General features: G+C 36.6%; 1 protein-coding gene across 10 annotated transcripts; it reads right to left on the reverse strand.

Moving 5' to 3' along the window:
• Nucleotides 1-1,621: 1,621 nt before the first annotated feature.
• LOC107850555 (TOM1-like protein 5) lies at nucleotides 1,622-15,131 on the reverse strand (the record flags this gene model as incomplete). 10 transcript variants are annotated; one of them, XM_047401009.1, is given in 10 exon segments in its annotated part: nucleotides 1,622-1,707; nucleotides 2,314-2,389; nucleotides 3,260-3,420; nucleotides 8,757-8,870; nucleotides 8,987-9,085; nucleotides 9,230-9,308; nucleotides 10,151-10,267; nucleotides 10,344-10,861; nucleotides 10,924-11,559; nucleotides 14,837-15,097. In XM_047401009.1, coding segments are annotated over 7 exon segments (716 nt in total), but the record flags the coding sequence as incomplete, so codon positions are not given.
• Nucleotides 15,132-15,725: the final 594 nt, after the last annotated feature.

Raw genomic sequence — 15,725 nt, forward strand, 5'->3', positions numbered from 1 at the left:
TTTGGTAATGGGTTTTGATTTTCAATTGTAGTTTGGTGATGGTTTTGATTTTTCTGATTTTTATATGAGAATGATTTAATGATAATTTGGTGATAAGTATGTGGAGATGGTTATAACAGCGAGATTGATTGTGGTTGCTGAAGGATGACCAGCGGTGAAGAAATTGACCGGCGGTGAGGAACAATTGGCCGGTGTGATGCATTGTCGTCATTTGATGTTTCCAAAGGAAATGACTAAAAGGTAATAAAAAATGAAAGAAAATGGAGAGGGAGATGATCATTGTTGGTCACAATTTTATCCAATCAAAGAATATTTTGCGATGACAAAGAAATGACAATTGATTTTTTGAGCAGCGGCACAATTTGACGCAACCTTTTCTTCCTCAATTCTCTGCAACTTTTCCGTTTCTTAGCAAAAGGGTTAGAGAAAGGGGAAGAAGTAGATAGGCTGGAGTGTAGGGGTGGGCAATGAGGCTTGGGAAGATTTTTAAGTTCTTTATTAAAAAATGATTTTTTACCTTTCATTTTTTTTGTAATTTATGCCTTTTTACACGTGGCAACTAGGGATTGGTACGTGATAATTACTTTCCCTCTTAAGATTTAGATTGGTCGAAAAATGAGGTAATAATAGCACTTCAGGATTGTTCAATGGGGGTACTAGGACACTGTAAAGTTTAAGTGTCTTTTTGCAAATTCGGGACAACTTCATTGGTGACTTTATGTCTTTTCTCTATTTTTAAAGAAGTACTTCCTTTTAACACAAATATTACCATTGCAAAGTACTCTATTAATCCATTTTTAATTTATCATTTTGTATCTATTTTATCATTGTTATTAAATATTATTTATTTTCTAACACTTACACAACTTATAATAACTAATTAGAGTTGATATAGTAAAATTACTATAAAAAACACTTGTGAAAAAAATTTAAGTGGACCTCATATAAGACGTCAAGTTAATTTAAAATATAAAGAGTTGATTTATCCTGATGTGTCTTATTTTATCTTTTTTATTAAATATTATTTATTTTCTAATACTAAAATGACGTATTATAATTAATTAGGGGTGATATAGTAAAATCACGGTTGAAGCAACTGACGCACATATGACGACAATTAATTAGAGGTGATACAGTAAAATCACAGTTGAAGCAGTTAAAGCAGGCATGTCGACCATGAGTTGCCTGGTTAAGTAGCTTCACTGTCACTTATACTATAGGAGAAAGAAACCTACGTGTCAAAACTCTCTGATACACCATATGAATATGAATGGGAAAGAAACACAGAGAACTCTAAAGGAAATCATACAGCAGAAGGTTTATAGCCAAACTGATGCTCAATATTGCATATGCCTCCTTATAAAGATGCATGGCCCTCTCTAGTCTGTCACAGTGTCACTAACATATGCCTCCTTACGAAGATGCATCTTAATGTGCTCTCTTTGTTTGTCACTAACTCAGCATTTTCAGCAGAAATAAAAGAGTATCCAGAAATCATTTTATGCAAAGAAGGTGGTTTTCCTTGCTTCTAGACTGACCAGATTATAGCAGATTATAGCAGATTATAGCAATTGAAGGCAGGACTCAGGAAGAATTGAAGTCAGGACTTGGGGAGCATTACCGCGAACTTATAGCAAGATGCATCACTCGTTGCTTTTGAAACGAACATTGCTCCACAAGATCAAGCGTAAACTCATCTTTTGCTCCCTTTAGGAAAAGCAAAAAGAAATTAGACTCCGTACTTCAGCACCTCCTGGGTTCTAAATTTAAAAAAAATTACTATATTACCTTCTTCTATGAAAAAGAAAAAAGATATTATGGTCAAAAGTGCTTATCAGAAAGGAAGGACTAAAAGCTGGAAACAATACTGCCAATGTGCACATGTTATATAACTAGGAGCATATCTAACCCAGACGAAAAATGGCACGTTTCTATTGGAATTAGTGCATGCACATTAGATATTGACGGTTGGCTCCAATGTATGCAAATACAATAAATCAAAAAATAATTTCTTGCCAAGAAAACTAACTGGATACAAAATCTACTTTCCTCTAGGTACGCTACATAAAAAAACATATTTCTGACAAATAGATTTACCTCTTAGAGGAAGAGCAAATCAAACAGAGCTGACCGAACAGCAGCTTACTTTATCCAAGTAGCCATTTATTTTTAATAGCTATAATAGCAAGTTTTCACTAAAAAACAGATTTGCCAACGGTAAACTTACGAAGAGAAAATGATTCCATTTATACCAACAACTGCACATAATCCTGCTAAAGATAAGTTTTACGGATGTTAGATTACACCACATACCTCAGGATGCTGAGAGTCGACAGCATCAAGGACTTCTCTTAGAACCTCTAGAGCAGTGGCAGCCTTCTGTAAGATACTGCACAACATAGAAGCTCTCTTACTTAAACACCTTTTTGACTGCTAAAGATTAAATAAAACACGTAAAGCCTACACAGCAGCTGACAAAAGTTGGGAAAAAGTAAGGTTTTGAAGGAAAAAAAAGGTGCTGATCAACTTTTTTACACTTTAAAAATAGATTTCATATTGGACAAAAGTGTCATTTAATTATTTTCCTTAGATTTAGGGTTTTGAAGTTAAATTGTCACTTGAGTATTTTCCTAATATTTAAGATTTTGAAATTAACTAATACTAGAATTATCTAAATGCTAATCGTACTTGAATAATGACATTTTAAAAGTTGAAATATTTGTACATACTTCCAATTCATTCTCTAGCGAAAAGAAAGTTCCTTCAAAAAAATACAACCGAGTACATAAATGTGATGTTTTTTTTTTCTTTAATATATAAGAAGAGTAAAGAGGAGTCTAGGAGTAACTGGTAAAAGTTGTTGCCCTGTGACTAGGAGGTCACGGGTTCAAGCAGTGGAAATAGAAATGCAAGGTAAGGCTACATGCAATAGACCCTTGTGGTCCAGCCCTTCCCGAATATGTAATAGGAGCTTTCTCTCATAATATCCAGGCTCTGGCTGGGTAGAAGCATTCATGTAAAGAACAAGCAGGCTCGCAGCTTGCACTATGAGTGAGGATATAGAAAGCAGAAAAGGGGCAAAATGAGCATTTCTTCTTCACCATTTAGGCCAACACGAATCAACTGAGACAGCTAATTTTTAATTCATCAACGTCTTTAACAATTTATATAACCTGGTACACCAAACTATGAGAGAGAACTGTAGAAATGAATTCTTTTCTTATTCTCCTATTAAAAATATGATACGTTTAACATTTACCTATTATCGGGAGCTTTTTGAGGTTCTTCTGCTTGTGGGTATTTCATTTCACATCTAGAAGAGACATGATTGTTGTCTCGCGGATTATTTTTATTCTTATTTGAAGGAGCACGTGGTTCGGAGGAGGCAAGAGATCTTTGAGGAAACTCCACACCCGCACTCTGCAAAGTCAAATCTCAAGCATTACCAGGGTATTCAGAGTTGTACACCATCACAAAAATAGCAAAGCTGCAGACAATACTTTTCTGTAAAGAAGAAAAAATTGCATTCACTGAATCTACAACATATTACACATTCAAAGGGTATATTTTATTAAATCCCTAACAACACCTGTTATCGCTCCCTGCATGGCTTTGAAAATACAAAGTTTGATAATTCTTTGAGAGTAGGGGTAAAAAAAAAAAAATCATTGGTCCAATTTTTATAGCAATAATACAAGAACCATATTCTTCATCCTTTCAAATAAAAAAAAAATGGAATATCCAATCAAAACCCCATAAGCACACAAATAATGAAGTTCACAGAAAAAAGTAACAGTCAAAAGAAAAGATGTCCAAGACATTTTTCTACCGGAATATCCAAACATAGAGAAGATGCACCGCTCAACAAAAGAGATCACCATGCAAACTTTATGGAGTCAATGATATGACTTCCACCTCCACCCCAACCGCAATTTCTTTTAGGAGGGAGTGGAGTCAAATATTGGGCAGCTCCGGAACAGATCCTGTGCAACTTAAAAGGAGCCCATAGACTTGGTACATTCTATAACTGTTCGAATATGAGTCGAAATAGGAATAGTATACAAAATCCTAATCCTACTTCGAAAAGGATTGTATTGTAATGTCTATAAATAGAGTGTCAATGTAATTACGTAGACAACAATTCAATAATATTTTTTTCCATTATTTCCCACATGGTATTAGAGCGTTGGTGAGAAACTGAAAAGAAAACTCAGTCACCGTGCGTCAATTCCGGTGACTGATTTGTGTCATCTTTTATTCTGTGGGTTGTGTGAAAAATACAACACCACCAAGAGGATCGGGAAGCTCAGGCGACAAAAACCCGACCAAAACCACCGGAAAAATACCAGCCACGCACCCACACGCGCCTGGAGATCCGGCGCGTGAGTCAATTTCCAGTCAAATTTTTTGAGTTGTTCTTTTTCTATTGAAGTCGCCCAGTTATTCCGATCCGATCAATTCCCTTTTTTCCCAATTCCGGGCGTCGGAACCCTAATTTCGGCGACCTTTTTTTTCCGACAAGATTCCTCTTTCCAGAGAGGTTGTCCCTTTATTCCAAGGCCGTCCCTTGAGCTATTTCTTGATTCCGATCTGTTTTCGACAATCAAGTCCAATTTTTTGGCGACTGACAATTTTCGATGACTGAATTATTTTTTTTCCTCTATTTAATCCTATGATTACATCTGAACCCTTAATGAGGAGGTCAGACAATCAAACGTCACAGTCCATGAAGAATCAACGAAGGGAGGCCAATTTGGAAAATCTCGACCTAGGTGTAGTTATTGTAAAAGGTTTGGACATACTCGTGATTTATGTTATTCTCGACCTAAGTGTAGTTATTGTAATAGGCTTGGACATACTCATGAGATATGCTATTCTTTGCATGGTCTACCACCTAAAAATATTCATGTGGTTCAGTCTAACACCACACCACAGGTGATCAACGAGTGTATTTATCTGATAAGGAATATCATGAGTATCTTCAGTATCGAGAAAGTAAGCATACATCTCTATCAATAGTCTCAACTGCACAATCTCCTATCTTTCGATCATGGATTGTGGACTCAGGTGCTTTTGATCATATTGATGGTAACAAGTCACTTCTGTTTGATATTGTTTATTCACAATCTCTTCCTGCAATTACTTTAGCCAATGGGATTCAAACAAAACCAGAAGGAGTTGGACAAGCCAAACCCCTATCTTCTGTCATTCTAGACTCTGGTCTTTATATTCCTGGTTGTCCTTTTAATCTTGCATCCGTTAGTCGTTTGACACGTGCCCTTCATTGTAGTATAACTTTATTTTATGATTCTTTTGTAATGCAGGACCGCAGTACAGGACAAACGATTGGCACAGGACACGAATCACAAGACCTTTACCATCTTACCTCTTCAAATTCCTTCATATCATGCTCCTTTATAGACCCACCAGAACTTGTTCACAAGCGTTTGGGACATCCTAGTCTATCCAAGCTACAGAAGATGGTGCCCATTTTGTCTAGTTTATCCACATTAGATTGTGAGTCCTGTCAACTTGGAAAACATACCCATGCTACATTTTCACATAGTATTGAGTCGTTTCTCATTAGTTCATTCTGATATTTGAGGCCCTAGTAGAGTCAGTTCACCTTTAGGATTTCGCTACTTTGTTAGTTTCATTGATGATTTTTCACGGTGCACTTGGGTTTCCGAATGAAAGATCTTTCTGAGTTATTTCCTATATTCAAAAGTTTTTGTGCCGAAATACAAAATCAGTTTGGTGTTCTATTCGTATTTTTCGTAGTGATAATGCCTTAGAATACTTATCCTCCCAGTTTCAGGAGTTTATGACTCACCAAGGAATTATTCACCAGACGTCATGTCCATACACCCCTTAGCAGAACGATATAGCAAAAAGGAAAAATAGACATCTAATTGAGACAGCTCGCACTCTTCTCATTGAATCTCATGTTCCGCTGCGTTTTTGGGGCGATGCAGTCCTCGCATCTTGCTATCTCATTAATAGAATGCCATGATCTTCGATTCAGAATCAAGTTCCCCATTCCATACTATTTCCTCAATCACATCTCTACTCTATCCCCACTCGTGTTTTTGAGAGCACTTGTTTTGTTCATAACTTAGCCCCAGGAAAAGATAAATTAGCCCCTCGTGCTCTCAAATATGTCTTCCTTAGTTACTCGAGTTCAAAAAGGGTATCGCTGCTATTCACCTAATCCGGGTTGCTATCTTATATCCGCCGATATCACATTCTTTGAATCTCAACCTCACTATATGTCTTCTGCTAATCTTGATATCTATGAGGTTTTACCCATACCTCCAGTCTTACCCACACCAATCTTTGAAGAATCTACGATTACTTCTCCATCTCCAGCTGCAGTGCCACCACTTTAGACTTATCACCGCCGCCCGCGTCTAGCATTAGTCCCAGATGATTCATGTCAAGCGCCTGACGCTTGACGCTTCCCCTACTGCGGATCTGCCTCCTCCTAGACAATCAGTTGCACTTCAAAAAGGTATAAGATCCACTCGTAATGCTAACCCACATTATACTTTCGTGAGTTATCATCGTCTGCCATTACCCCATTATGCTTTTGTATCATCTTTGTCCTCTATTTCCATTCCTAAGACTACAGGTGAAGCACTTTCCCATTCAGGATGGAAACAGGCTATGATTGATGAAATGTCTGTTTTACATACGAGTGGTACTTGGGAGCTTGTTTCCCTTCATGCAGGTAAATCTGCGGTTGGTTGCCGCTGGGTTTATACAATCAAAGTTGGTTCAGATGGTCAGGCTGATCGGCTGAAGGCTCGCCTTGTTGCCAAAGTGTGTACACAGATATTTGGGCATGATTATAGTGACACTTTCTCTCCCATGGCTAAAATAGCATTGTCCGTCTTTTTCTTTCTATGGCGGCCGGTCGTCATTGGCCTCTTTAGTAGTTGGACATTAAGAATGCTTTTCTGCATGGTGATCTTGAGGAAGAAGTCTATATGGAGCAACCATCTGGTTTTGTTGCTCAGGGGAAGTCTAGTAGCCTTGTATGTCGATTGCGCAAGTCACTCTATGGTTTGAAACAATCCCCTCGAGCCTGGTTCAAAAAATTTAGCACTGTGATTCAGGAGTTTGGCATGATTCGTAGTGAGCGGATCATTCAGTGTTTTATCACCATTCTAAACCAAATTTGTGTATTTATCTGGTTGTTAATGTTGACGATATTATTATCACCAACAATGATTGGGAGGGTATCACTAACTTGAAGCAACATCTCTTTCAACATTTCCAGACTAAAGACCTCGGCAGACAGAAATACTTTCTAGGTATTGAGGTTGCACAGTCCAGATCAGGTATTGTTATTTCTCAACGCAAGTATGCTTTAGACATTCTTGAGGAGACAGGAATGATGGGATGTCGACCCATTGACACTCCTATGGATCCAAATGCTAAACTTCTGCCAGGACAAGGGGAGCAACTTAGTGATTCTAGAAGGTATAGGCAGTTGGTTGGAAAGTTCAATTATCTCACAGCGACTAGACCTTACATTTCTTTTCCCGTAAGTATTGTAAGTCAGTTTATGACTTCCCCAGTGATAGTCATTGGGATGTAGTTCGCATTTTGCGATATATAAAGTCATCCCCAGGTAAAGGACTACTCTTTAAGGATCGAGGTCATGAGCATATCATTGGATATACCGATGCTGATTGGGTAGGATCACCCTCTGATAGACGTCCTACATCCGGATATTGTGTTTTAGTACGTGGTAATTTGGTGTCCTGGAAGAGTAAGAAACAGAGTGTGGTTGCTCGATCTAGCGCTGAAGCAGAATATCGAGCAATGAATGCAGCAACTTGTGAGCTGGTTTGGATAAAACAATTGCTGGGAGAACTAAAATTTGGAGAACCCAGTAAGATGGAACTTGTATGTGATAATCAAGCAGCCCTTCATATTACATCTAATCCAGTGTTCCATGAGAGGACCAAGCACATGATTGATTGTTACTTTGTCAGAGAAAAGATACTTTCGGGAGATATTGTTACAAAATTTGTGAAGTCAAGTGATCAACTTGCGGATATCTTCATCAAGTCCCTCACCAGTCCTCATATTAATTACATTTGTAACAAGCTAGGTACATATGACTTGTATGCACCAGCTTAAGGGGGAGTGTTTGAATATGAGTCGAAATAGGAATAGTATACAAAATCCTAATTCTACTTCAAAAAAGATTGTATTGTAGTGTCTATAAATAGAGTGTCAATGTAATTATGTACACAACAATTCAATAATATTTTTCTCCATTATTTCTAACAATAACAATTATGGACATTTCTGGCATTGAATGTTTTGCAAATACTGATTGGGCTAGATCCAAGATTGATAGAAGATCTACTACTAATCATTGCTGGTGGAAACTTAATATCATGGAGAAGAAAGAAACAAAGTGGTGTATCTCGTTCCACTTCAGAATCTGAATACCGTGCAATGACCTAGTCTACATGTGAGATTATGTGAATACACTATTTTCTAACTAAATTAGGTTGAAGCATCCTATCATGGCTGTGATAATCAAGCTGGCCTCCATATCACCTCAAAATCAGTGTATCATGAAAGAACCAAACATATTGAGGTTGACAGCATCTGGTCTCATTAATTCTTCCTATTTTCCCATTCTTTAAGTATGGCTTAAAATACTAAGGTGCAGATAAGTCAACGTTTCTAGATAAGGATACAATTATATTTACGGTTAAGGTGAGTTTACCTACCACTAACTCATAATATGCAGAATAATACTGAGGGAACCTCCCAGACGCTCCGCCAAGAGAAGTCTGTGCAGCATCTAGAAGAAGAAATATCTTCTCTCTTACAGGTAGATCTGACTATATAAAGAGGAAGGAAAAATAAGTACCTCCATACATAATAGGAGAAAAAGATATGACATGAAAGTTTTAACACAAAGGGGAACAATCAAAATAAAAAGTGAAAAATTGCAGACCTTTTTCTTCACTATCTTTACAAGTATTGGAAGGATTCCTGTATCAATAACCTGCTTATGAACAGGTTCTCCGATATTGTTTATCAACATTTCCAGCAACTGCAGTATTACGTGACAACCCAACAAGTATAAACAACAAATGAACTATGGCTGCCAAACCAGCAAAAAAATATTGCTATACAATCATTAGACAACATTATTTCTAATGAGATGGAAAAATATTGGATATTTAAAAGCACTGACATTTACTGAGAAGAGTTGTGAGTTTGCGCTTTTACTTCCCAGCCGTTTCTTTATAGCTTTAACGACATCTCTAGCTTGCCTGTTCAAACCAAAGAAATATCGTTTGCTTAAGTCGTCAATAAGATGCAATTAAAATGTTTGGTTGAAAAGTAGCTAAAAATGTTAAAAGTCATAGTTCTATCAGAAAACTTATTCAGTACAAAACTTGGAAGTCCACCCCAGACTAGAACTTGGTTTAAAGAAGTGAACAGAAGTTCTTTAAGAGATATAGAAGTTGTAAGAGTTTTTGTCATCAATTCTTGTAAAATAAAAAAACAAAAAATCAGTATGTAGTTAATACATAGGCATGACCCAGGGACCATGCAAATTAAGATCTCTAACTGATACAAAGTCTATTTAACCATTTACATCAATAACTACCTCATTGGTGCAATAGAAAAGAAAATTGAAAAGTTGTTACCTTTTAAAAATTAGGTTGGAAAATAGTCTCAGTTACTTTAGCAAAATAAAAGCTTAGGGAGCTCCATTATTTTCCTCTTTTTTCCAAAAAAAAAAACTTTCGACACTAGATACTACTCCCTCCCTCCCATTTTATATGACGATGTAAAGAAGGAATTTAAGAACGACTTTTGAAATTTGTGGTTCAAACAAGTCATAGACTCTTTTGTGGCTATAGATCATCTCATCAAGGATAAAATAGAAAGTTAAAAATTGCTTCTAAATATAGAAAGACGTCACTCTTTACCTAAAAGACATGTTTACAAATACTGTAACAATCAAAGTCAAAAGAAAAACCTAAGTATGCCAGATAAAGACTTTATCTAACAGATCTAAAACTTCAATTTCAGTAAAGCAATAGGAGAAGGTGCTACTGCCACTTAGAAAAAAAATTTGAGGGAGGGTTGAAAGAAACTGCCATACTTATGATCGCGTGCGACCAATTCACATATTTCGATATTTTTCGTCCAATCTATTTCAGTGAGTTTGTCGCTTGTTGCAGAGTTAACAAGCTCTACCGCCATTCCACTTGTTTTCCAGCTGGAGAAATAAGAATTTTGTCAGAACCTTCATAAATCTTTTAGGGGACACATATAATAGAAGTAAACAGGCTCACCTTCTGAAGTCCAGACCTAGGAACACAAGTACAGGCTCAGTAGGAAAGACGAAAGGACAAGCTCAAAGCTTCCTTTGTGTGTTAGAACCATCTACGTACTTACCTAAAAGTTCAATGTACTGCTAAAATCCGAAAAGTTGTTGGATCAAACTTAATATCATGTTACAACAGTTTGCAACTTTCTACAGGCATACACTCGATTATAACAAGTAATTGCTTAAGTGCTGACACATTTTTCTACCACATAATTGAAAGTGATTTTCAAGTAAACTAAAAAATGTTTCCCCATGCCTTTCTGTTTTTAGTTTTCCACAGAAGGAAGTCCTTAACATTTTTCAGGAGAAATCTCAGAAATGCAATGTAGTCTCCAACCATTGACTTCCAGCAATTTAGTCACCCAACTTTTACTTGGTTTAGACTTTAGGCAGGTGAGTTTACTCGCATGGATCCCAAATTGATTCATCAAAATCAACCATGTGGTCCCCTTCCAACTGATCTATCCAATCTGGCATAACAAACTAGAAAAAGAGATTAAAATTTCATAACGGTTGATAAAATATGGACTTTAGGTCTAACTCACCTTATGAGACCTCAAAAGCTAGCTCATGAGGTGAGGATTTCCCAAGACTATATAAAGAGACCAAATCACGCAACCATGTGGGAATTCTAACACCCCCTCTGTCGCCACGCTCGAGCCTAGAACAGCACATAGACAACATAATATGGAGGTTTAACATTGGATAAACCAAGAATTAGGATGGGCTTGGCACTGATACCATTATAAGAGATGGACCTTCGACCCCGAGCTCATGAAGTTAGGTTTGGGCAGGACCATATAAAGAGACCGAATCACACATCTTCTATCGATGTGAGAATTCTGATAGAGGTCATGCATGCATTAGGAGCTGAAAGTTTAAACTCTGTTCTTTTTTTTTTTGGCTAATGAGGGGAAAACTAGAAAAAACTGTCTTATAATATTATCTGTAGGACAAGTGGATCATCTTGGTTGCTGCGTTTGGATCTGGTGGGAGTACGGACAACCATATAAGGCCAAATAGAAGGTTAGGGACTAAATGCAACTATATTCAGGGATTGCGTTGAACTTTTTAAAAACATTAGGGAACTTAAGTTTTATTTTCCACTTATGTGATAGCAGCTCAGAAATCATGTCTACAAAATCTAGGCAAAAACTTCCCTGCAATAGATCACACTGCATCTGCAAGAAGCACAATGGGAAATTAATCCAGAAATATCAATCTGGATAACGCCAAGAAATTCAGATACCAAACTCTCAGCAGATACAAAGGCTAGATAAGAACATGCAACTCGAACATCAAAAGACACTATTTTGCGAACTGCGCATAAAACAAATGGGATGTGCACCGAAATCTACATCCAAATGCGAGAAAATACAAGAAATTATTTTAATGAAAGTTACTGATTCTTGTTTGTTGAGGAGAGAAGAGCTACTGAATCAGCTCCTTAGTAGCCATTAAAGATAAATGTAAATAGAATCTTTGAAAAAAGACTTTCTTTCATAAGAAAGAAAATACTAACTATATTTGGGATTTGATCCTACACCACTGCTCAAGACTTTAGTGGATCGACTCTCATACATAAGTTATATCCCTACTTTATCTCAAATCATGAGATAGGTATGCAGTTATTCCTGTATCGGCCCAAAACCTCACTAATTGATCTTTACGGTGCTTCCTCCTACCTCTATCAATTAAAGCCTTATATCCATCTTATACCATAACCAAGTTGCTAAGCACATAAACCCCACCCCACCCACCCAAATTGTAAGTTTAGAACGACAAAAAGGAATAATATGGATATAAAAGGATAAAGATAACCTGGTTAAACCAAAGCTGTCTCCAGCAATCTAGCCAATCTCCTAATATGGTCCATTTCAATTTCACATCAAATAAGTGGCAATTATCCACCCTCCTTATTTTCTCAAACGCATTCACATAAGCATCCAGAAGCTCACTATCTGTATACTGTTGTAGTTTTCTCAGCATGACTGATGACACTGTAGTTCCAACACATACATGGTTTGCAGGTTTGGACGTGTCTATGAAATGCACATTTAATCTGTTGAAGTTTGACTTCTATATGGGAGAATTTGAACAACGAAACAAAGTTGTCAAAGTGCACCAAGTTTGGAAGAATCCTCATCCATTGGCGCATGAGGAATTGAGCATGCAATCTAGAATGACTTATTCAATGACATGTTTCAACCATTACAGTTAGAGCTCACTCTGTACCGATCGAAAGATTTAACACCCCATCCCTTCCTGTACCAGAATTAGAAGGATAGAACCAGTTTGGTTGCTGCAAAATCAACGTATAGACACTGCAAGCTAGATGAAAATTTAGATCTTGTATGACTTAAAATGTTTACCAAGAAACCTATATAAAAGGTGTCTCGACATAAGGGTAAGTTATTTCCCGCTCTACTCCAACAACATATGAACATCATTCCCCTTTCTGCCACTACAATTATCTCCCAACACCACCCACCATGTCTCACCTCGCCTCTATTACACTACCAACTTTATGTCCGACCAAACATCCTAGATTTAGAAATATTTCCTCGGGTGAAACATCCTGTGAAAATATTTTTCATTAAAAATCATTTTACTTCATCCAGGCAGGGATGTTATTAAATTAATATACCGACAATACCTAAAAGAATCACCACCTAGAATCATTTGACTAATTCAGCAAGCAATCCAGAAACTAGTTGCTTATCAAATTAGAAGTCAACATCAAAGCTTAAATGCGATTATTATTGTCATCAAACAGCTTATCAAAAAGAAAGGCCATATACATAATGGAGCCCTTAAAGTTGACACCTGTCCTCATTAACTAAGGTTGATACCTATTAAACACTCCAATGTGATTCAAAGTGAATCAATTAAACACAAAACATGGAGTTTGGTAATAATTACCATCATTGCTAGATCATTTATCTAATCTATTTGATTTTATGAAGAATGTCGACATGGGCTAGAAACTGTTTCTCACTCCGACTAGGTGCGATTGATACCAAAGTCATATATATTTTTGGATGACCGTGGTGTCCGGGCCAGCTTTCTCGCACCTTGACTAATTCCACGAAATATCTGCCACCTCACATCAACAAGTACCAGGTAACTCCATCCACCAAGGCTAGAATAGGTGGGAAGAATCACCTAATGTTTTTTGGTTTTTTATCTCCGCTGGGGTTTGAACTTCAGGCCTCATGGTTCTTAACTCACTTCATTGACCACTAGACCACACCCTTGGGTGCCTGATACCAAGTCCTATTAAACACAAAAAATGGAGTTGGGTAATATTTCACGTGATTCGGCAAACAAAATAGAAATATCATAAATGCTAGATCGTTTATCTAATCTATTTAATTAAACGACAAATGTAGACATGTGCAGAAAAGTGTTTCTCACTTCAACTAGGTGCGACTGATACCAAAGTCATTTCTTTTTTTAAATCACAGATTCCTAACCTTAACCAACGCTACAAAAACTGCTCTCCTTCACATCCCACCACGAAACTTTCATGAACCATTACATCAACCCAAAAACACCATAATCACCACTAACTGACCCCTCTTCATTGTCTCCGCCTGTCCATCAAGAAAGCATAAGTCATCTTCAATAACAGAATGTTATGATCCTATTGCAAGATATGGGACTTGACTCCCACACATTGGTTAATTGGGGAGCTGATGTGGGGCTTATTTGATCTTGGGTTCTCCCGCCTTAATAGCTAGCTTCTTGGGCATGGTTCTCCCTGGATCTCAGACACACTGTATTCAATTGCACCACCAGTTTCACCAAAACTCGACCACTTCGCACCTTAACAACACCATCAAGACAGAACCTAATCAGATGAGTCAAAGATGTAGCTTGAGTTTCCAGTTTTTGTCCAATTTTTCTGCCAGTTCTACCACCAAAACAAATATGAACTATAGAAAAGCCATAAATCCCAACGGAAGCCTTGGCGTAACTTGTAAAATTACTGCCATATAACCCGGAGGTCATGGGTTTAAGCCATAAAAACAGCTTCTTGCAGAAATGCAAGGTAACACTGCTTACAATAGATCCATGTGGTCCAGCCCTTGCCAGGACCCCATGCACAGCTGGAGCTCATGCACCAAGCTGCACTTTAGCCAGCCAAGGACATAAATCTACATTCACATGCCTTCCCTTTCAATCCAAAACATTGAAGAAACCTTCAATCCCTCTTAAATTTCAAGAAAAAAATAATAATAATAAGATCTTGAATTTCTCATCAGCAAACAATCTTAAATCATATAAAAATTAAAACCCAGAAAGGAAAAGATAAAAGGAAGAACTAACAAGAAAACTGGAAAAAAAAAATTGAATAACTTGGCAAATAAAAAATCTGAAAAAAGAAACTCTAAGTAGCAATTTCACGTTAATACTTCAAAGTTAAGAATTAAAACAAAGTTGTTTATAAATCACCTCTGTTAGACTGGCTGGGAGAAGAGATGTTGAAGGAAAAAAACATACAAAGAGCAAATCAGCAAATGCTCCAGCTAATCAACTGTTAAACAACAACACTGAACCCAGTTTCTATTTTCTTAAAAAAATTATTGTAATAAATGATTGCATACACCTGTATGGTATGTGTGTGTATATATCTGGCTGGCTGTATAGACAAGAATCTTTGATAAATTAATGTACACGGCTTCTTCTTTTTTTTTTTTTCACTTTTGCAATCTTTTATATTCTTTAACCTCAATATATATTGCATAAAAGAGGAAAGAAAATAAATCTCAGTATTTGATTATAAATAAGAGAAAATACATCATCCCCTCCCTCCTCTCCGAACTTATAGTCAAAACTTACTTTTAACACTTTAACTTAACTTATAATTATTTACCCCCTTAACAACTTTTAAGTGAATTAATTTCAACCTCAAAATCAAAATCTCACTCATACAACGGAGAATGCACTATACACGCATCATGTCAGCGTCAAATCAACATCACGTCAAAGCCACATAAGAAATTATAATTCTTTTTAAAAAAAAAATCTCACACACATACTTTTTATATATTTTTTTAAAAAAAGAAAAAAATATATATATAGTATTTTTAAATATATATAATATATATATATTTATAAAAAATATACTATTTAAATATATATATATATATATATATATATCTTTTATAAAAATATATATTTTATATAAATAAAATAAACCCCCCTTTGTTCTTCTTCTTCACAGCCCCTACCCCAAATTCCTTCTTTTTCTTCAGCACACATAGCAGCCGCCCCCCCCCCCCCCCCCCCCACACTTTTTCTTCCCTTACATCCCCTATCACTGCTATGAAAATGTCTTTTC

Source organism: Capsicum annuum, chromosome 12 (genome assembly GCF_002878395.1).
Source record: "Capsicum annuum cultivar UCD-10X-F1 chromosome 12, UCD10Xv1.1, whole genome shotgun sequence".
Taxonomy (NCBI): domain Eukaryota; kingdom Viridiplantae; phylum Streptophyta; class Magnoliopsida; order Solanales; family Solanaceae; genus Capsicum; species Capsicum annuum.